At 40.4% G+C, this 22,473-nt stretch overlaps 1 protein-coding gene across 8 annotated transcripts in view; it reads right to left on the reverse strand.

Annotated features, from left to right (window-relative positions):
* Positions 1-2,766: 2,766 nt before the first annotated feature.
* DOP1B (DOP1 leucine zipper like protein B) overlaps positions 2,767-22,473 on the reverse strand; it is a 56,475-nt gene continuing 36,768 nt past the window's right edge. For 3 of the 8 annotated variants that reach the window (XM_026077640.1, XM_026077636.1, XM_026077642.1), the window contains 16 exons: positions 22,197-22,322; positions 21,443-21,577; positions 20,719-20,774; positions 19,713-19,817; positions 19,561-19,627; positions 18,062-18,203; positions 17,571-17,653; positions 17,231-17,340; positions 10,975-11,121; positions 10,506-10,567; positions 9,441-9,569; positions 8,808-8,944; positions 8,413-8,468; positions 7,436-7,594; positions 6,819-6,948; positions 2,767-6,132 (listed from right to left, as the gene is read on the reverse strand). In XM_026077640.1, coding sequence (XP_025933425.1) covers positions 5,872-6,132; positions 6,819-6,948; positions 7,436-7,594; positions 8,413-8,468; positions 8,808-8,944; positions 9,441-9,569; positions 10,506-10,567; positions 10,975-11,121; positions 17,231-17,340; positions 17,571-17,653; positions 18,062-18,203; positions 19,561-19,627; positions 19,713-19,817; positions 20,719-20,774; positions 21,443-21,577; positions 22,197-22,322 — 1,905 coding nt within the window. In that variant the 3' untranslated portion in view covers positions 2,767-5,871. Of the gene's footprint in view, positions 6,133-6,818; positions 6,949-7,435; positions 7,595-8,412; positions 8,469-8,807; positions 8,945-9,440; positions 9,570-10,505; positions 10,568-10,974; positions 11,122-15,487; positions 15,573-17,230; positions 17,341-17,570; positions 17,654-18,061; positions 18,204-19,560; positions 19,628-19,712; positions 19,818-20,718; positions 20,775-21,442; positions 21,578-22,196; positions 22,323-22,473 lie in introns of those variants that run through there. The other 5 variants (XM_026077637.1, XM_026077639.1, XM_026077638.1 and 2 more) reach the window with 3 other exon arrangements.

Genomic DNA, 22,473 nt, shown 5'->3' on the forward strand with positions numbered 1-22,473 from the left:
GGCGGGGCCCGGGCGGGCCTTGGCACCAAGGCCCCGCCCCCGCCCGGCTCGCGGCGCCGCGCGGCCGTTACCGGGCGGCGGCGACGGCAGCGCGGTGTGGAGGGATTCGGAGAGGCCGGGGGGCGTAGGTATGGCCCAGGAGGAGAGGCTTTTCAGACACCCGCCGCCGCCTTGCCCCGGAAGCGCRGGTCGCGGCCCGGAGCAAGGGTTGAGCGCGTGAATGTGGGCCGGGCCGCCAGGCGCGCCGGATAGTCAACAGCTGCGCAGCCGTCTCCGTTCTGCAGAAACACCGCTGGGAGGAGAGCCAGTCCCATTAGCTTCCACTTATCTAACGCTACGGAAAGCGGGTGTGTGGAAAGCCTAGGGGGCTTCGTGTGATGTTGGATTTGGGTGTTCTTTCGGATACTTTTAGGTGAAAATATTTAGGCATTTTGAGTTTACCACCAGACACGGACAGTCCATTTCCCGAGGCTGAGGCTCCACTGACACACCTGAGGGTGCATCCGGAGCAGTTTCCAAACCAGCCTCATCTTCCAGGGGACTCGTAATTGCTTAAAAGCAGGGCATTTGCCCTAGCCCTGAGGATGGTGGCTGACAAGTCCTCAATAGTTGCATTCATCTCTTAGGTTACTAACTTTCTGAAAGCAAAACATTTTGATGCAAATGTTGCACTTGTTCTGCTCCACAGCTGGATTTATGCTACATAGTGGACTAACTGCTGGTCTATCAACATTTCTTTCCTATTTGGTTGTTCAGTGTATGTGTTAGAAATGAGTCAAAGAGAAATGGAATTAAGCCCAGGACAAGATATAGTTTCCTATCCTTTCATTTTCAGTAGCTGGACCTCAGGAATGAGGCTGGATACATACTAAACAAATCAGCATGCTTTTTAAATGAATAATCAGCACAGAGTAATGTTGAAGAGTGTTGCTACCTGCAAATGTTTGCTTAAGTCTGGCCAAACAAGCTCAGCTACAAGATCCAGATTGCAAGATAAGAACTAAAAGTTTAATCAGATGGTTTTGATTCTCCTTGCTAACCTCAGCTGGCATGTCACATACACTTGCATAATATATTATCGTCATAAGGTTGCACAGTTCCCTTCCCCCTTTCCCCCTGGATCTGTCCTGTGTTTATCAAAGACAGTCTGAGGTCAAATTCCAGTGCCATTATTTGCAACAGGTAACCAGTTTTCACTACGAGTTGCACAATTATGAAAAAAATGGGTGAAGTAGGAACCTACTCAATACAAGTAATGAGTTTTATTCATGTGAAGGTTTAGCACTATCTGTGTTCTGTCAAATTGCATACAAGTAATACAMAGTCTTATTCTGTAAGATGCAGGAGGAAGAGAGGCCTGAAATCATGTTTCATGTCCTGTTTACTCACTGAACAAAATTCCTCCGGTGTTTCATTAAAATTAGTATAGTTCAGTTATTTGCACATATTATGAGCAGTGCATGATGGTTACTTACCATAAGTCCAGACTATTAATTGTCTTCCYGGAGGACTTAAAAAAACCCAGCAGCTTGACATGCATTTATAGTTGAGAAGGTCCCTGCTGTGCATTACAGCAAGTAAGCTGTATGTCAGCTCTCCATTTCCTTTTGTCTCATATAATTATATAATTTTTCATTATATAATCTTAAAAGGAGCTACTATTCTGATGGTGGACAGATAGAAAAAAAAGAGATATAGATACACTTGGCAAGAGAAAAGGTTCAAACTAAAAGATAAGCCTGAGTTACAGTAATTCAGGATGACTGAAAGCTTACAGGCCACTTACTCATACCTGAGGAGCAGCCTTCAACACACCTTGGGCGAAGTGAATCTCTTCCTCTGCTCTCTTTAACAAAGACCTTTTTTTGACCCACTCTACTGTTTTTCATTTGATTAAGCAGGTCCTCAAGAGGCATTCAATGCCTTTTTTTTTTTAATATTACCTGCAGGTATGCTACAATATTTCCCAGCATAGGCAGCACCTCTTACTGATTTTCAAAATATTTTTAAAATACACAGTGTAACCAAACATTAGCAACTTCTGAGGTGGAAGGTATACTGCACAATATTACAAAGATGTGCAAAGACAGCGGAGGAAGGATGGAATCTGAAAAGCAGTTTTCACATCAAGTTATAGGAACTATCCTTCTCTAGCCTTCAATTTTAAAGCTGTGTTGTATGGAAAACAGTTTTCTTCCTTCCAAAGGAAAAGGCAGTACTTTGAGGGCATTTACCCTGAACATATAAAAGTGTACAGACTGAAGTTTAGAAATCTCTGGTGCACAGAGAAAGCATTACGAAACAGCGGCCCCTAACTTCCTGGGGAGAGGCACTTACTAAAAGTATTGTGTATTTGCCTCCAAACAGGCAGTCGCTGTCTGTCTGTCAGTCAGTCAATGAGCCCCTGATGCTGCAGCAGCAACTTCCTTCATCTGCTCTACTCAGTTCCTGGAAGCTTGTCCTGAGAGCCCAGGAGTGGGATTCCAGGGTGGAAAGTTTGGAAATATGAAAGACATGCAAGCCAGAGCAGGCTGGGCTTGTGTTGAGAAGAGTAGGGAGGGAGTGGTGCAATCATTTCCTAGAAGAGGGTATGGCCTAGCACAGAGCCACTGCTGCTGGCATCAAAACTAAGGTCTACGTGAGGTTCTGCATGGAGCCCTCCTATACTGCAAYTGAATTTGAGAGCATTTACACAATCAGATAAAAATTAAAGTCGCTCTGTCAGCAGTAAAGGCAGCTGAAAAACRACAGTTGCATTTGAAGAGGTATTTCAAAATAAAATTTAATATTAGAAGAATTACATTCAAATATAACATTGAATACACATAACCATTATTTAACGTTCTGCATTTCAAGTTCTGCTGTTCTTTGGCAGTTATCTTAGTTGCATCTACTGTATTTTTTTGCTTCAGGAAAATGAAACTCTCTTGAATGTTTAGCTACTTCTCCCTCTATGTATCATGCTATGTTGCTATGCTATCCCAAAGCTGAAGTATCCCAAAGAGAAAGCTGAGCTGGGTTATTTTGAAAACAAGCAATAAACGACATAAAGCACAGTATCTTCTCTCCTGGTTTTGATGGTGAGTTCTATGCTAAAGTTTTTCAGATTTATCTACAGTTAAGTTGCACTGCTTTAGTAGTGCCAGTGTTAGAGCAGTACAACCTGCCTCTTTCATGTGGATTTAACAGCAGCAGCATAAGAATTAAAATGGTTATAGTTAGTCCTATACAGAAAAACAATAAAGTTATACTGGTAGAGATACCTTTAGGCCCGTGTAACTGCCTCTCCTCACCCCCTCCCCCAAAGTAAGGACTATTTTAGTTAGAGCCCTTTCCTCTTTGTTCCCRCCCTCTTTTTATAATGATAAAAGATCTGCTTATTGACTAATTTTTTAAAAACTTAACATTCACTGCTTCAGTGAAATGATTCTGCAGGTCACAAATATCTGACGCCATTTAAAGCAATGATCTACAGGACCACAGAACAAAGGCAGGAGTATGTACAGAAGGCAGGAGATTTAGAAGCAAGTGGTATTTTTGTAGAAGCTAAGATCCTCTTTTGTCTGTAGAGCTCTAACTTGTAAGTCACAGATTCTCTTTTTAAAGTTCATCACCAGGGCTAGAAGGAAAAAGTAAAGAGTAGGTGACTGATGTCTGATTCTCACATTGGAGGCATAGGCAGTCTGAACAGGACATTCCCTTTCAAATGGAAAGGGGACAAAACCCTCAGTATAAGATACTGGTTTACCAGCTTTAGTTAGTGAGGAAGTGAAGACACAGSTTTATAGCTTATGGAATGAGGTAAAATGAAATGTTTAGTGGCAAAACATTGTCTTAGATTTTAACAGCCCATTTGACAGCATCTCATCAGGATTTTAAGAAAAGTCAAGTCCCTAAATATGGGATGCAACCACTGGAAAGTTGAAAGTAAAACTACCAAGTCATCCTGAGTATTAAATATTGTCTTTAAAAACTGAGTTTACATAAGTAACAAACATGATTATTTTAATAGTATCCTGCTCCAGTTTTTAAATGATGCTTAAAAAGGATAATTTTACACTTGTGCTTATTCCAACAGCATTAGAGATTGTTAATAAATTACATTAAGAAATGCAAATAATACACATTCCTAATGACTAAACAATATTACACCTCAGTCTATCACTTGCCTTAATTGTATAAATGCACACTATTTAAGTTCAGCATAAATCTATAAGTGACAATTTGCTAGTCAGCATTACAGTATTCTCACAGTAAAGCATGTTGTTCAATGTTTCATTATTTTAGTTTACAATCCAAAGTTGAAAACTTCCACAAACCTGTAGGTTAAAACACTGCAGAGTACAGTAGCCTTCCATGTTTCTTGCATGACTTCTGAAAAAAAATCCTGACTTCACTGCCTAGTGACATTAAACCATTCATTTTATATGTCCCTTTTTTGAGTTTGAAAAAACAAGAGGGATGAAATCCAATACCCAGCACATCAGTTCTGATGTTTCTAACACAAGCAGCAGGCACTAGTCTGCAGGTATTTCACACAAAACCCATGCCTCTAGAAGCAAAGGTGTTTAAATAAAGGAGCAGACAGATGTTTAACAGAAGAGCAAAGCTCTTCACCATTAAAAATATGATAAGCTTCCCCTGAGACAGATCAGCATAGCTAATTCAATCAGATAATCCACTAAGTATGAAAATTCAAGGGAGTTCACCTCCACAGAGAAGAAAAACATTCTACTAAGCCTTTTCTTGTACTACCCTTCAGACATGCAACTATGCTGTTTACCAAAAGAACTAATCAGTCTTCTACGTCCTGGATGGTGGTAGCAGTGCAGTTCCAAAGCCTTGAACCTTACTGTAGTCATAGGACTGTGAATGACCTAACTCTTGTGACACCTAGGAGCAGCCAAATATATTCTTCTGTATATTAAAAAAAGTGTTCTTTTTTAAAAAAATGCAATTTTCTTTTAATTTGAATTGGGCTGTTTGTGTACAACAATTTATATTTTTACAGAATTATCTTCATTTAGCTTGCATTTCTGAAGTGCAAAGTGACCCTAGTTACTGAAAGAACAAAGTTCTTTCATTTAAAAAAAATGAATTAAAATATTTTTAGTCAATTATTAAAATAAAAACCTTAAGTGGTGCAGGTTACAAATGTTACTGCATAGATTTGTCTTTTATGCATGTGTCTTTTATTTAGGAATCACTAATCTTGAAAGACACTACTATAATACAGAATTGAGATTACAAATATGGTAAGTCTGCAATTATTTGCACAATGCTAAAACCTATAAAACATCTGTTTGAAATTTAAATGATTTGTTTAGAAATTAAGTTGATAAGCTTTGGAGCATGTTAAAGAAAGGAAAAGTAGAAGTGGGCTTTAATGTTAGGAAATGGCTTATCTGCAAACTGATTGTACACTGACATGCAATATTAGCTTTATCTTAATTTTACTTCCAGAACAGTTCCAAAAGCAGTTTAAAATACTCATGTGAGAAGCTACTGGATAAAGAGTACAGTTTCTACTTTCACCAAGTCAAAAATATTCTTCCTTTATTTACAAAAAAATTCTTTAATTGTTCACATTGAAAGCAAGTAAAAGAATACAGTAACTATGATAAATTACCACCAAACTGTATTCTTTTTTCCTCCCACAGGAGCTGAACAGAAGAATCCTTCCTTTTTAACACCACTGGGAAGCCTGGATTATTGAAGCGCACTCCACAACAGCAGGAAGAAAATCCCCAATGCAGTTTCAAAACTGGTGAAAAAAACAAGTGAAGAACTGCAGGAGTTTCACCACCTTGAGTAATGTTTTACCTTTGTTTCACTATTTAGTCAACACAAGTGAAATATCTGCCACAAGGCTTAACTTTCCATGTTTTCAAGAAAGTCACATTCAATACTCTCTTCAAGCTGTTGCAAGATCTTTATGCCATTACTGCCAAGGTAATCCACAGAGAGAGATGCAGAAGTGTGAGAATTCTGGGACTCACTCCCCTTTGCTGTAAATACACAACATAGAGTCTTGAAGAAGGGTACAAGTTGGGTGATGCTAGATATAGAGCGGAAGTCCAAAAGAGGAAATTTGTGCCTTTTGGAAATTCTCTCATTAGTATTGTTTGTTTCCTGTAAGCATACAAATCAAGATTTACTTACGGTTTTGCATTAAGACACCATGTTCTTCTACCGCATATAGTTCATTTGAACCCTGTTCTAGACGCTTGTTTTCATACTGAGAGACCCACAGCCTACAATTCCACCATGACATCAATTGTATAGTTGGTATACCAAGTTATTTCTATATTCAGATTTGAGTTTCCATTAAAAGAAAGTCTCACAAGTTCAGAAGACTGCAAATTTGGACTGGCCTTCAAAATCAGAACAAGACACCCAGCAACAACAGAATATGGAGATTACAGATAGCCTGTAACAATATCTCTGAGAAATACTAATGCCTCTGTTCTTTCTTCTGGAAGTATTAATGCTAAACCTTAATGGTAATTTAAAATGCTATTATGGTTAACTCTGTTTGCTAAAGAACGGCATGCTCTTTTTAGAGATACTTGTCCTGTCTGAGACAAACAGTTTCTCACTTGGTGGTTATGGGCAGATTTAAGGAAGCAACAGGAAACTACCACTCCATATCCAAAAGCAATTTGGCATCTTCAAGATACATGTGTGAAAGCAGGCAGATCATTTTTAAAAGCCTGAGGAATCTTTTATTATATCTAAAAACCTCTTGCCTACCTTACTTTTCTAAGCAAGTAACAAGATTTTAAGTTAACAGATTCCATACAAATAAAATACTTTACCCTGAATTTCCTTTTTAGCAGATCCATGATTCTTATAATGTGTGGTCTGCATTCTTGATGATTTTCTATCAGATGAGAATTCACAGTACATGCCTCTGTGTCAATCTCTGGGACAAATGCCCATTTGTACCTGAAACAAATGGATTACATTGTTAAGAATACAGACAGAAGAATTCGTTTCTTGGATCATGTATAGTTTAGTAGAGCACTAGTTTGTTTACAGTAACTAGCTGTCATAACTTATTTCATGCTGCTACCAGAGCCAAACTTAATGATCAGGGAAGTTACTCTCATGTCAGCACTTAAATGCAATTGACTCCAAAAATTCCCAAGTGTGTGTGTAAGGAAAACAAAGAACAGTGTGCCTGTGTCCTCCTCTTCTCCCAATTCTCCCGAGTGAGAGGAGAAACTCCTAGTGAGGATGGTGAAATCTTCTTACACTAACAAGACAAAACTGTTCTTCAAATACTCAGATTGCATTTGTCCTAATATCAACATCTGTACTTGTAGAAAGAACACCTAGCAAAATTTATTATAGAACAAAATATATATGGAATTACTTTAAAGAACAAGAAGAGTAACAAACTCCAGAACAGATAGGCAATTAGAAGACTTACATCTGAAATAACTGCATCCTGTCAGGTGGAAATGAAAGTGCTGTATCCAAAAATTTACAAGCCGATAAATACAAGGACAGCTCATTCTGCTGTATGTCAGAAAGTAAGGAAACACTGCCATCACCCGATACTTTCTGTCTGCTTATTTTGCTGTTGCTCCTGTGTTACAGTTAAGAAATGCACTATTAAAACATATAAATCACAGAATCACARAGTGGTTGAAGTTGGAAGGGACCTCTGGAGATGGAATCCAACCCCCTGCTCAAGCAGGGTCACCTAGAGCATGCTGCCCAGGCCTGCAACCAGACAGCTTTTGAGTACCTCCAAGGATGGAGGCTCCAAAACCTCTCTGGGCAACCTGTTCCAATGTTCAACCACCCTCACAGCAAAAAAGTTTTTCCTCATGTTCAGATGGAACTTCCCATGTTTCAGTTTGGGACCATTGCCTCTCGTCCTGTCATGGGGCACCACTGAGAAGAGTCTGGTTCCATCTTCTTTACACCCTCCCTTCAGATATTTATATGCATTGATAAGATTCTCCCTCAATTTTCTCTTCTCCAGGCTAAACAGTCTATTGTCCACTAACTAGTTTTCATTCAACAAAAGGGGAATGTACCTGTGCACATCAAAAGCTTTATTTTCTTTCTATATTAGCACTAAGATTAATATAAAAGGCTATTAGCAGAAACATATCTTAAAAAAAAGGAAAAAAACGAAACATTGTAAAATATGCAAATGCTGATTTAGCATTTTTTCCTATGTTTGTATGCAACTAGTAAGTATCCATGCTTAGAACATATTATTTTAGCTGCTGAAAAAAATCCCTAAGATTCATCAGTGCCAGAAATATGCAAGCACAATTAGCAAAAGTTGTCATCTCTCCCCTATCCCAGAAAATGCAAACATTGCAGGAAGAGAACAAGCACAATCAGTACTAGCTTTCACAAGTTCTTTATCAGATAAATGGCAATTCTTACTTTGATGGTTCATCTTCCTCAGTTAAATCTTCTTCCAGCTGTAGAAACGTCTGAATCTTTAAATAAATAAATAATTTGTATGAACATTTTAATGTCCCCATAACTCAAGCACAAAAAGATGTTTCATACAGTATGAGGAACCAGACTTAGTTTACTCTATGACTTGCAACAAGTTAAGAAGTCATGCAAGAAACTATGTTAGTAATAACAACAAAAGTCAATCAAAAAGATATTTCTTAATGACAATGTTAATTCTTTTCCCAACTTATCAAACTAATGTAGAGCTATGAAAACACTTCCTTTTTCAAATAGGGTGTATTCGGGAGAAAGGCAAAGGGGGGGGGAATGGGGGAAAAAAACCCACACTAACTAGTTTCAAGTTACTGATTCCTTACCAGCTCAGTTACCATAATTGGCCACAAGGATGTTAGATGCTGAGGAGAAATCCTTAACAAAAGAACTCTGAAGAAGAGAAACATCTGTGCAGCMACTATAGAAGTCTGCCCAACACGAAGGTTCTCAGTCAGTCGTTCTGAAACGAAGATTAAAAAAGTATTGTTTTCCTGAACATGCATTGTTTTGGGAAATAAAAAATGTAGAAGAATAAAATTTGTGGTTTATCATTAGTTTTGGGTTCAGTTCCCTCCATTCTACTAAAACAAATTTTCTTTCAGATAAAAAACCTGAAGAGTTAGCAATTATATATTGGTCACATTTTTGTTATTTTGTCAAAATTGACATTTAAGGAGAGCAACAACAGTCCTACAGTGGTTGGAAGCTTGCCACAAATAATCATGTTTCCAAGTAAAGTTCTAGCCCAAAGGCTTTGGAACCCAGATTCCTCTCTCTCTCAATGACATTATGATGTGAATGTCTGAATCCTAATACAGGATCCAGCATCATAACTTTTGGTGAAGATTTTGAAGTACCTGCTGAAAAATAGGTGATGTTCTTTTCCTATGCAATTTATGCATTTGTTACAGCTACATAAAGAAAGCATATAAAATAACAAAAAACAAAAAACTTACCTTGTATTAAGGGAAGATAAAGATGATACTGATCAATCTCTCCACTAAAAACAGCAAAAGCCTGTCGCTTTAACAACATTGCTTTTTGCTCAAAACTTGGGTATAGTTTTAAGGCGCTGCTCTGCATATCTATAACAGATAGGAATTATTTTCATCACAAATCGCAAGTAGTCATTATCTGTGGTACATAAAAGACTTCAAAGCATAATAATTATTTCTTAAAAAGAAAAACTCTGTTAAGGTCTACCACATAGAAAAATAAAATTGGTGTAGATCCAGATCTGCTCACACTAGCAGGAAAATGAGGTGAAAGAAGCACTGCAACTTCAGTGAGGCTGTCCAGTATTTTAAGCCCCTGTCTCCACCTTTATGTGCGCAAATCTCCCTCTTTTCAGTCATGTAAATCCATAAATGAGTGATATCAAAGCTCTAAGACTTGCTGAGAAAAAACTGAGATGGTTGGCAAGTTTAAAAAAATATATACAGTTATTAGAAAAGTTGAAATAATTAGTTTTGCTTTGTATCTCTTCAGCCATTTAAAAGATCTGAATAAGAGACCGAAGCATACTCTTTCTTCCAGAGCTCCAGGCAAACTTAATGGTCTTAGTCTGTCCCTTCCCCTGGGGTTATTTTTCTACACTCTCCTCAAGCCTGAATAGGAGGTCAAAGCACCTTGCTCAAAGGTTTCCTGTGCTGATGCACCACATTCCTACAGCTCTGTGCCATTATACAGACAGATGCAAAGCCAGCCAAAGTCTCCTAGCTGTCTGACAAGGTCAGGCAGGCTAGAGCAATTTAAAATTATGGCAAAATATACTTACAGAAGCCCAACATGAACATTTATGGACAGAAAATACTTATGACATGTTTTAGACAATACTGAAATATTACAGAGAGTTAGTTTAGCATAGGCTTTAGCTATGAATAAAATTAGCAACATAATTACAGATGTGGCATAGTCTGCAGTTTACTGATACCTTAGTATATTAAAAATGCACCTAATAGCTCAAAAGAAAATGAATTTCAAATTAACGTAGAAATAAGTTATCAGTATCTGATACTCACTCATCAAATCTTTAAACATAGTTTTCTCATGTGTTAGAAGATGATCAATAATGGATCTCCAACTGAATAAAATATAAAAGGAATTAGATAACCAGGTAGATTCATCGCAGRAAAGATTTTGGTCAAACATTTCATACAAGGAAACAGTTTCCAAACCATATTCAATATGCAGACTTTTATGTGGTTTGAACACATACTACATTCTATGTTTTTCGGCTCTATTATGTGCAATTCTCAAATTACTAAGGGGAAATCAGCATAAAACAAGTTTATTCTTCTGCACAATAATGCAAGTGTAAGTACTTATAATACATTTAGTAGAATTAGTTGTTGAGTCCTATTTTTAACATTACTACGTTCTGTAGTAAAGTACAAAACAGATTTTTTTCAATGTTAGCCCATTCTCTTTTAAAGCCTTTCTTTGTAAATTCAGAATAAAATCACAGAGTACTACAATCTCATGCCTTACTGAATGCATGAAGTATCCATTTGGAAAAAAGCTGGATCCATATACAGCTCAAGAACTTCTTTCTTCCAGGCTCGCTTGGTATAGGCATATCCACTCAATGAGCTGAGCAACTGTGCACCAGCACGAAAGCTAGGAATGTTGTAGGCACTGGAGAAAAAGAACAATAGTGATAAATATGTATTTTTTTTTAATTAAACATGTGTAGCCAGAAAGTAAACTGGGTTTCCCAGAACTTCTGGCCAAATTAATAGGCTATGTCTACATTAGCTCATAACTCAGTGCAGTAAGAGATCAGTAGATTAAAGCAGTTTGTGCAGAAGCTCCTCCCATTTCCAGTGTACCTCATTTGGAGAATTAATTTTAGATTAAATATACTGCAGCACGGCACTGCCTGTCTCCACTATAGATGTGGTTCAAAACTTTCTGAAAAGGAAGTTTCCTACAAGCTTTTGCACTTTGTCAGCAGGCCCCTCTATGACACCACACTGTGGATTTGCCTGTCACTCAGATAACACTTGGGTGTATGAAGTCTCACACATAAGCTCTAGTATTGCTTCTCCTATTGCTGCTCTATGCCCTATCCCACTCCGAATTTGGACAACATGCTCTGTGAGGCACAGCAGGGGAGCAGTGTGGGGCTTAAGCCTAAAGCAGCAGGAGCAAGGTGAGAAGGACCCTGTATGAACTGACAGGCATCAGCCTGTCTTCTGACACTTCAGTTTCCACGAGGACACAGAGCCAAACAGCTTCCTGGGAATCCTTGCTACAGTGACTGCTTTGTCTGTGGCTGAACAGAGGTTTCAGGCCTGGGGGAAGAGCTCAGACTAGCAGGAATGCGTTGTCCTTGAGACATGGGAAGAATAGCAGTGGGTGCACAAGTTTGGATGAGAAGCGGTACTGTCAAGGTCGTCATGAGCTGGCACCATTCCCTCACACAAAATTTCAGCAGTCCCTACATGTTCCAGAGGAAAGCTACTGCCTTTTTTTGGAGCCCTGCAACTCAASTCCTGCCAACCTGGGAAGGGCAGAGGCATGCAGATGGTCTCAAAGCTTATTTTGCTGAGCACCACATGCAAGTGACATCAATAGAACCATCTAGGCCACCTGTGGGGGAATCGCTGATGTGGACCCCACATTTCCATCCAATGCCCATCCTACAGTGGTTATGGCTGCATAAATTGCAAGGACTGCTGGCCTTGCCAGGGCAACACTGGAGAACCATCAAGGGAGAGCTGTAGGCATCTCAGCAACTTCATCAGGACTCCTGATGTCCATTTCTTCTGAACAGTCAGTCTCAGGTTGAAAGGGATGGTAGTATCTTCTTTGCAAGAAAAACTAGGCTGTTTGAATCTCCATTTACATCACAGAAACTGCCACTTATCCCCTGCATCAGTTCACAAGGCCACATCCTGACAGCGATGCTGCCCATGCCAGTTTTAATCATGCCATTTCCACAGGTGAGGCAGAGATGGAACAAACGGCTCACAGCCATTGCGACCTGGCAGGCCCGGCACAGCAGCAAGATGCCAGCACTCCCAGGAACCGTTTCAGTGGTGGCTGTGTGCAGGGTTCTCCATGCCTGCTGCAAATGCTGGGCACACTGAATGCATGCCTGGAATGGTATATGCCCCAGTCAACAAGGGTGACAAATGTACCATACGTGAAGGAGCATGACTGACTTGGGGAGGGGGAAGCAGGCTGAAAACATTGTAGTAGCTTCAATGGAAAAGGCATCAAAATGACAACTAGAAAAGAACAGCTACCCAGAATTTCTCTGTATTGTTTTTGATCCATCCCTCCTGAGAGCGTGGAAATGTTGTCATACCCTGATACACCCTGAGGTATGATGACTTTACTTGCTCGCTCCCCAGTGACGCTCCACCCATCACACTTTTTAGACATCCTTGGTTACTCTGATTATGTCTTCCTTGACCCTCTACACCCTTTTTTGTTCTTTACAGCATACTGGCTGGTGGTTTTGACCAATACCTAAATATCCACTGGGACAATCCCCCTCCCCCTTTTTTCCTGAGCTGTGGCTGATGCTCTCCCAAACGTTGGTATAAACTGGTCTGTCCAGGAAAATATAGCAGCCAGGAGAAGGGGAAGCTTAATAACGGCTACCACAGCAGCCGCCACAACTCAGGAAAATAGCACTGGCAAGGAACAGGGCGGGCTGCTTGCTGCCACTTGGCARAGAGCTGCTAGAGAAAGGAAGACCTGGTTTCTAGGATATCTGTGAGCAGCAGCTGGGAGAAAGAAGGGGAGGGAAGCATGAGGGAGGACCAACTGACAAGGCCCTGGAGAATGGAAAGGAAACCTTCATGGCAAGGAAACATTTTCCTCCCCCTCCTCCTGCCACTACTGGAAAGGTGCTGTACTGTACAGCTATCAGAGGATATCACCCATCTCTCCTACTCCTATGCTTCTAGCTGAAATCTAGGCAGGGTTTTGGGAGGGACTGCAACCTTCCCACCTCACGATGGGTCTTGTGACCTGCCCAACACCTTGCTGTCCCATCCCACAGCCTGRCCCCATTCCCCAACATAAATACAAAGAGAAGCTTTAAGGAAAGGCCAAAAACCTAGAGAGGAGGAGCACCTGTAGCTAAACAGGAACTGACCAGCACCTAGATCAAACAACAAAACACTTCAGTTCCTGGGGGAAACATGGTTCATACCTTATAAGAATGGAAGCAGGGGAGAGGAGGAACAACAACACTTATGTTCTCGTGTGGGCCAATGGAATCCATAGGAAGACAAAATTAACAAATTTGGCTAATGTGGCCCAACTAACACACTTGTGGGAGTGAAAAGGACAGGAGAGGCCCTTACAGCCTCCATGTCAAGAGCCTCTTGCTGCACCTCACCCTTCCAAACTGATTGGTGCACGTGGGTGGGAACTCTGCTGACTGCCCACACACCAGGCATGAAAGGGTGCTGAGGTCAGACCTCAGCAGCAGGCAAAGCGTCTTCCTCCAGCAAGTTGCCCAGCAATTACAGACAGGGAATACCCACAGGCCAGACCTCCTGTGGGGGCTGCCACTCCCACTCTTCAGAGCCTCCTGCTCCTGAGCATTGCTGGCCTGGTATCAAGTGGGCCATGTCAGCCCTGCTGAGCATCCTGTAGGAGCCTTTCTACCACGTTTCTATTATCTTCCTCCCTCTGCAGTGCTGTTTTGGCCTTTGGGTGCTCCAAGATAGCCCCTTGGGGCACATATTGCCTCCTGCCCACAGCCGTGTGGGAACAAGATGGAGGGACATCCACTGCAACTCCCTCCTCAGAGGACTCTATGGAGGAGAGAAGAACAAACCCATCAGTTCCCAAGTGTCTGAAGATACATGGTTGTCTCTTGCTTGTGGCCTTCCTCCTCCTAGCTTCCAGTTTTCCTCAAGGAGCACAGGGAAAGGCCTTTGAACCTGACAGGTCTCCTGTCAGTGTGCCCTGAACGTGCTCCAGGCTGTGCCCAGACCGAAGGCCTGTGCTTCAGGGGGTGCACACAACACTATGGGCTGCCTTTCCACCTTCAATCAATACTCAGAATACCTGCTAACACAGAAGTTTGCTGGATAAAGTTAGGGCATGTCATGGGTTCAGTGCTCTGTTAGAAGCAACAGCATGTCAGCAAATGTGACAGTGTCACTTTGACCCCTCCAGCCCTGAGAGACATGTGGCCCCAAGTGACTGCCAGCAGCAGGCTGTCTGCCACAATCAGGAATGAGGGCAGTGCTGCACCTTGTGTATTGTCAAACCAAAATCTCATGGGCAAGACTCTACCACTGCTGCTCACTGCCAATGGCTGGTGAAGTTGAGAGACCCAGTGATATCCTGAGCTTATTTGTATGTAAAGGGGAAATGAGCTTCACCATGAGCTCAGTCCTCAGTGGCTCTTCAGTTACCAACTGCTTTGTGTTCAGAATAAACAACAACTCTTTAATCTGCTCCCGCGAGGCAAGGACAGGACTGGAGCATTGCTGCCATAGCCAGGCTATCATTCTATAACTGCCTGATTTGGGGAAGGAAAGGGACTGGTGGTTGGTTCTTATTACAGAAGCCCAGGAGGGAGTTTTATTATGACAATGTGTTGTGCAGGCAGTTGACCCAATGCCTGGCYCGAGACATCCATAGAGACAGGATGTGCAGTTTCTGACACAGGTGATTTATACATGGAAGATCTCTCTCACATATCATGGTCCTAGGGCAACTACTTTTACAGACAAAGCAGCCCTTGTGGTCAAAACAGTGATGTACATGGTTTCTCTGCCACTTTGAACAAAATGCCTCAATTTCTGATGAAATTAAGGCATTCATTAAATAACAGAATTAATTCACTTTGCAAAGCTACCATAAAAATGAGTGTGGAGAAGCCGTACACATACCTGGGTTTTAACTGACAGCTGTGCTTAGGCCAGCTCTGGGATAGAAAGGGATCTATGGATGAAAAGTGTCTCTAGACGTGCCCCTGCTCAGATCTTCCTGTGGGGTCCAGGGACAGCATGCACTCCTCTAGATACTACTGCACAGTGACCCTCAGACTTGAGCTGAAACAGGCTGCAGGCTTGCCTTTGTGCTCCTACTTGAAGATTTCTTCTGGCTCTCTGTAATAGGCACATATCTGCTGTGCTGTTCATCTCTGATTTCTGTCCAGGTCTACATCCAGACTACCAACAAACTCTTGGCCACTTTCACAGTGGCTTTGTTTCCTTGTTGCCCTTCTTTCCCAAGGGGCAGAAAAGGTAGGTGTCAAAATGGCAGAAATTGAAAAGCAATGACAGTAAAAGGCAATGAAAGCAATAGTATTCAGCAGCGGGGAAAAGCAACAGGGCTAGTGAAGTTGGGAGYGTTTACATGTCAGAAGTGTGGAAGGATGAGGAAGGAGAAGATGACAGACAGGTATCAATTGCAAGGAAGAACTGAGGGCCTGCAGTGGAGGACAAGCTTACTTGGCACAAGAACAGCTTCAGGATGTCCCAGGTTTGAGTGCCTTCTATTGGCCCATGTGAGGCAGGTACACTCTAGACCTCCTCATGGTAGCATGGTCAGGAACTAGTAAGCCCTGCTGGGTCACATTTGTAGAGGAGCTTCTGTCTTAGTTTCCTCCAAAAGGATTTTAGTTTGAGCAACAAAACTGCCTGGAGAACTGAACCAACTTTTCATAAATGGAGACAGTTCAGGGGATTCACTTCAAAAGTCACACTACTGCTCTGACAGATCACTAACGTAAACACAACCATCAAGTATTATCCTGAATTCTGATCATCCATTACAGGAGACAGAAGAGTCAGGAAAACCACTCTAAAAGCATAAAAACACAACTCATTTCAAAACATGTCCCTATGAGTCTGTCTCCAACAGCTGTCTCTTTAGCAAAATGCAGATTCAAAGTGGGCAGTTAGCCCTCTCACTGGCGGCTGCAGCACTGACAAGTCTCTAGACACAAATTGTGATTTAGGAGCTCAACTCTCTTTCAGAGCAGTTGTTCTGCAAATCTTTGGTAGGGCAGAGTTGACAGATCACTTTTAGGTGTCTATGCTGAAAAGAGATCTGGCATTATTAGCATTAACTTCCTGGATAAGCTAGATACATTGCCAAAAGGAAAAGTTTGTATTATCCTACTGCGGAGAATGGCTCATCGTTCAAGATGCAAGATCACCAGACAACTAAGGCACAGAGAACAACTTGGAACAGCTGATAGTCTCAGTGACTTCACATCTGAGTAGCTTTTCAAAACATTTATTACAAACACTTACCAGCAAGGAGTTCTCATTACCTGTGCTCTTCCAGTTGGGATGTGTATGTTTGTGGGCAGCAAGGAGAGGGAGGAGAGTAATCCTAGAAGTTTATTTTAGCCTACTGTGCCTAGTTCCCAAGACCTTCTACAGTGAGTGGCGAGAGAAACTCTTCTGGAGTGTGATTCAGCAGTTTTCTCCGGGCACAGATTACAGGGCTAACGCTCATAAAGGAAGCTTCCCTTTCTTGAGGAAAACTTACATTTGATAATGAAACTACTGAGATTTTTTTCTAGAGCAAAAGGTCATCTTTATGTTACACGAAAGGGAGAATATGCTTGTCTGTCCCATATAGTTAATGACTAAATTAGAAAATTATTTAGATGAGGTTTTGTATTTCCAGTCTCCAGCTCTAACAGTTCCCCTTAACTATTAAACACTCATGAGCAGAAGGAAAAGAAAACAAAGCCAAGTCTTACAGTGTGCTCAAAAATCAGACTTAAGAAAAATCAAGAGAGAGAAATCACCTGTGGTTGCGTAGATAAGGAAATACATAATAAAGCAAACGTGAAATCAATGGCACAGCTTTCTCCTTCTCATCGCTCCGGTAAACCATGTCCAAGAGAGAAGCAAGAACCTTAAAAATGAAAAGAATGTCTCATTAAACCTACAATAGRTATTTCTGACAAAAGGGCAGAACATGCTATATTTCAGGATAGTATGTGTGTGTGCAGAGAATGTCTCACTAAAGATTTAAGCTCCCATTTAATCTAATGGGAAAACCTAATGTATTCCCTTGCTCAACAACAGCAATCAATAACCACCCCATAGATGAGAGCAGCAACTACAAAACTGGTTCCTACTTACTTCTGCAAGGAGTGAAAGAGCTTGGACACTGTATATTGAAGGAGCAGAGGCAGAAACCATTGAAGATGGTTTCACTGATGTATCTAGAAGAGGCAAAATCATTTAGTTTGCACTTCAGACAAAACACGTTTAAACTTTGGTGTTTGCTAGTTTTCTTCCTAAATAGAACTGTTATTTGCATGTTGGTATTACAATGAAATGCTTCTAGGGATCTTGCCAGGATGACATACCTCATGCCCCATGCTGTTCTTTCCCATGTATTGCATGCATCTGCAGCAAGTTTTCTCCTGTATTATACACAATCTGCAGATATTTATTAACCCTGCTTAGACTGGCACAGAACAGTGAAGGACAAAGCTTATTTTGCATTTTACTTTTTGTCTGTATTACTTCCTTCTCACGAGGACTAAACCCTCTCTAACACCTTATACTTTTCAGTGAACTTAAGCAGCACATAGAAAGTAGCAGAAAATCAGACAAAACCATGTTACCGTTCACATCTTCAATGTTGAACTCATCTGGTGAAATCTGAGGTTGAGCTTTCACTTCTAAATTCCGGCTCAGCCAGCTAGTCTGTTCCAGAGAAGAACCAGCAATGGTCCCTACAGCCTCCAAGATTTTTTGGGTCACCTCCTATAATATAACCAGACAATCTGGCATCAGAAGAAATCTGTCATCACCTGATCAATCCARTAAAGTCACTTTTACATGAACATCCTGCCAAGTTCCATAAGCAGGCACTTTTATCTGCATCTTAGAAACATAAATACACCTCCAATCTGTGCTCTCAAGATAACAAACTACTGCTCACTTCAAATAAAAGCGAACAAGAAAACAGAAAGCAGGAAAAATGTTAGGTTAGATTACTATGGAGATTATAGTCATGATTTTGCACACAAGCCATTACCACTAATATAGTATCTATTCAGCATCAGTCCCATTACACTGTATATATATTAGCTGTCACCTGTCAAAGACATGATCTGACTTGTTCAGCCCTTCAGAAATGGCATACCAATGCCTGTATTGTTTTGAACTCTGTTTTCAGACAATGCAGCTATCCGCCTTTTTCTTCCTTTTATACTTGGAGACCATTAAGTCAGACAGAATGCTCAGTTTTATTTTCTGGGAATCCATTTGACCATATTTCAGTCTTTCTATCAGTGTTAAGCAAGACATAGCATCAAACTAGATGAAGTACTTCATATTTCAACACATTGCATTCTCAGTGAAATAAAAAAAATGGTCACTAAGGAAAGGAGGTCCCAAGCATCCAGCTAAAAGCAGAGGTCATTTGTGAAGAGGCTGTAAGATAGCAAAACAGTCTTTTTATTATCATTTTACTGGCCAGTCTCTGAAGCAGAAGTAGAGATCTATTTTCTCTGTTGGCATACAAAAGTACCATAACCATAACACTATCTCACCTCATAGCATTATGTCGGCTCAGAGCCAATACTGCACGCATGTGGGTAGTGCTTAAACTGTTCCGGTGAAAGCATGATCAGTAAAGGAAGAGAATCCTGTTCTCCACCCCTTCTTTACATAAAAGGTGAGCTGATAGTCATTTACATTGCCAAGCCCAGCTATGAGCTTTAAGGATAACTATGTTACTAATTCCCCTAGATAGTTTTGAGGTTTCAGTACTTACATATATGATATGTACTCATGATATCACATTTGCATTATGATTTAAACTGAGAAAAATCATAAAAATACCCAGAGAAAACAGCTTTGAACACTCCATAGCTACCACTGATTTCACGTATTTTTGGCAAAATTTTGTTAGAGACATTCTGTGCATCAAGTATCTCATTTGAGTCTCTTGTATTTATCAGGCCTAAGTCACAACATTTGGATGCACATTCACATGTTCTCAAAGTACAGGTGAATTCAGATACAAAGTATGGATCATGCCATCTCCACTTTTACTTAGATGTACAGTACCAGATTAATGAACTAAAAGAAAGAGGTATACATGTATACACTGTACCTGCAAGTCTTTTTGGTCTTTTTTGTTTTCTAGAGTAGGTGTTCTAGTCACAAAGTCATTGAGAATACTGTGGAAAAATAATTCACTCCAAGTTAGTAACTGGACAGGTCTACTCAATGTACCTATAAACCTTATTCTCTCTTATGTTGTACCTGAGAAGCAGGAAGTATCCAGGAGGAGCCAAGTTCAACTGTGCAGACTCCTTCAGAAGTCCTAATAAGGACTGGAAGTTCTCCTGCAAGGCTGAGACAGGCAGTCTGACAAAAACAATACAAACAAAAAACAGCCAAGTCTGAAGTTAGGGTTCAGGGACCTCCCCCCCACCCCAAGCACACACACAAAACCCAGAAGACCCACAACCCACACATGCAACTTGGTGACCCTAAAAGCTTCCACTAAGGCTGGTCTTTTAAATCCTGTTCCTTCCTAACTGATCCAACAGTGTGGCAAATATCTGGCAGCACAGGCAATATGCACACATCAGTACATGCTAGCAGCATGTGCAATATGCCAGCCAGCACTGTAAAATGGGTGGGTCTTCAAGGGGAATAAAAGGAATAAAGCTTAACTAACCCCTCCATTACATGCTAGCTTACTTTTTAATCTCCCTAGCTTATTGCAAACCATATATATTATACAGCCTCCTGTATTCCAGGGCTTCCATGGGAGAAAAGCCAATTACGTGAAGAGAAGTTTTGATCAAAGGACTATTGCCCCTAAGCTGTCTGACTCCCTACGTTTCCAACACAGACTGGATTCATAGCAATGCTATTGTATCTTTCTGAGAAGACTGGAAGTAAGATTTAGCATTCTCTATCCATTCCTCTGGCAATACAGAGTGGATAAGGGGAGAGAAATATTGTAAGAACCTATACAAGTGTCTTGCTAATGAGATGAACTGCTTGAAGTATGTTGCTCGCTATTAGTATGAAATGAGACTTTCAGACTGGCGTTATCAATAGATCAGTGAAACATAATGACACAGCCCAACTATTTTGTGCCTATGTCACTTAGTAATGAAGTGGCAATAATCACTTCCAACATAAAGGTGTTCTGTGCCATAGCACCRTGAAGATCAAAGTAAAACTAAAACAGTAATACTGTTACCCTAACATTTAGGGTAAAACAGAAAATCCTTTTCTATAATGACTGAATTACCTTTGAATGAAAGCATAACTGAGCTGGAGCACCGGAATATCTACAAGAGAAGATTTCTGAAAGACAAAAGCAAGAATGCAATTATTCACCCTCAAATAAAAGACCAAGTTGTTGAGTATTTGTGTTAGATGGAGAAGTCTAGATGCCTTCTTTGATGCCATTTGTACTCCCAACAGGCGACCAACTACGATACAACCATCTATACAGCAGTATGAGGGAATTTAGAGCTTTTAAATAGAGGACCCTAGTTCAGAAGCAGTCACATTACTTCTGAATATCCAGTACAGTTTTTCTGAGCTGAAGGAGCTCCTACAAGGGCATGCACGGCAGCAAAACTGTCTTCCTTGAAAGCTAGTCAGAAAACAGCAGAGTCAACATGGAAGAATTACTAACAGTTCAGCTCAGGGCAAGGAGATAGAATGGTGTCACTGAGCTTTACATTCGCAGTAGCTTTATGAAACTTTGTCATCTTCTTCAGTACTGGAGGACTCCACAGCTTTTCATTACCAGCAACTTCTCTAGCAAAATATTCTGAAGAACCTACTTACTTTGATGGATCTGAACACAGAAACCTACATTCTGGAAAACATGACTTATTAAGGAACAAAAATGATGCATGCTTTTTAAAAAAATACCTTTGCTTCTAACAGTATTTAAAAGACACATTGAAATAGAGCTAGAATAGAATATATTAAGAAAATTGAATTGTTATCTTGGCAGTTACCTCTTCGCCTTTGATTTGTGATGGTTTCTTGACTACTTCTTTGACTAGCTGTAATACAGTGTCAATTTTCAATGTGTTAAGTGCACATATCAAATCCACAAGAATAAGCTGAGATGCACTAGCCACTGGAAGAATCTGACAAAAAAAGAAACACAACAAAAAACACCCATACCTCAGTCAGATAAATTACTGTACCAAGCAAAACATGAAGTTGAAAAACAGCTTTTTGTGTGACTAATCAGATACCAACACCTAGGCAAAACTTAAATTAGACAAGTTAAATCAACCGCAATGATTTTCCATATCAGGACTTTCTCCAACACCTTCATCAAAGCAATTTCAGTGTGCCCAAGTGAAAGCACAAGAGAAAGTCTCCTACTCAGAATCTATGCTCAGTTCCAGGGAATACTATGTCTTAAATCTTCCTCTGGAAGTGGAGCTGATCCAAGATCTTTACAGTAAAATTGGCAAAYCATAGTCCTAAGATTATAATCCAGTATTAAAGAAAAAGCGGCTATTAGTGTTGGACTTGAACTGCCACACTGTCCTTTTTATTTGATTACTTCTTTTGGTTTATTTGYAGTCCTGATCCTTTGTAGAATTATGTATTAATAAGAACACTTGAGATTCTTCAGTGGCTTGCCTTTGTCACTTGTAAAGACGTTAACAAGACCAGAGTTTAGAACTGGTCATATAAATTTAACATTTGCTTTTACATTGAAAAACTAAACATGTATTTCTTCTTTAGTGTCACCTTTATTTTACTTTGATTCCTATGAGGTTTCTTGCTGTTCCACACTGCTGCAATTGCTGCCATCAACTGGATTCCAAGTTGTGCTGTCAGTGGATTCAGGAAGTCCAATATTTTAGTTTTTAATGTCTACAGAGGAGAGGAAAAAAAAGATTTAGCCTTTGCCTTACAAAGTTTAGTGATGACGAGTCATAAGGTTTTTTTTTTTTAAACTATTTTTCCTTTTCTAAAGATATTCAGAAAAGGCAACAAAAGCAAAAGAATCTCTTTATATGCTTGA

This window comes from Apteryx rowi, unplaced genomic scaffold (assembly GCF_003343035.1).
Source record: "Apteryx rowi isolate R43461 unplaced genomic scaffold, aptRow1 scaffold_46, whole genome shotgun sequence".
In the NCBI taxonomy this organism is placed as follows: domain Eukaryota; kingdom Metazoa; phylum Chordata; class Aves; order Apterygiformes; family Apterygidae; genus Apteryx; species Apteryx rowi.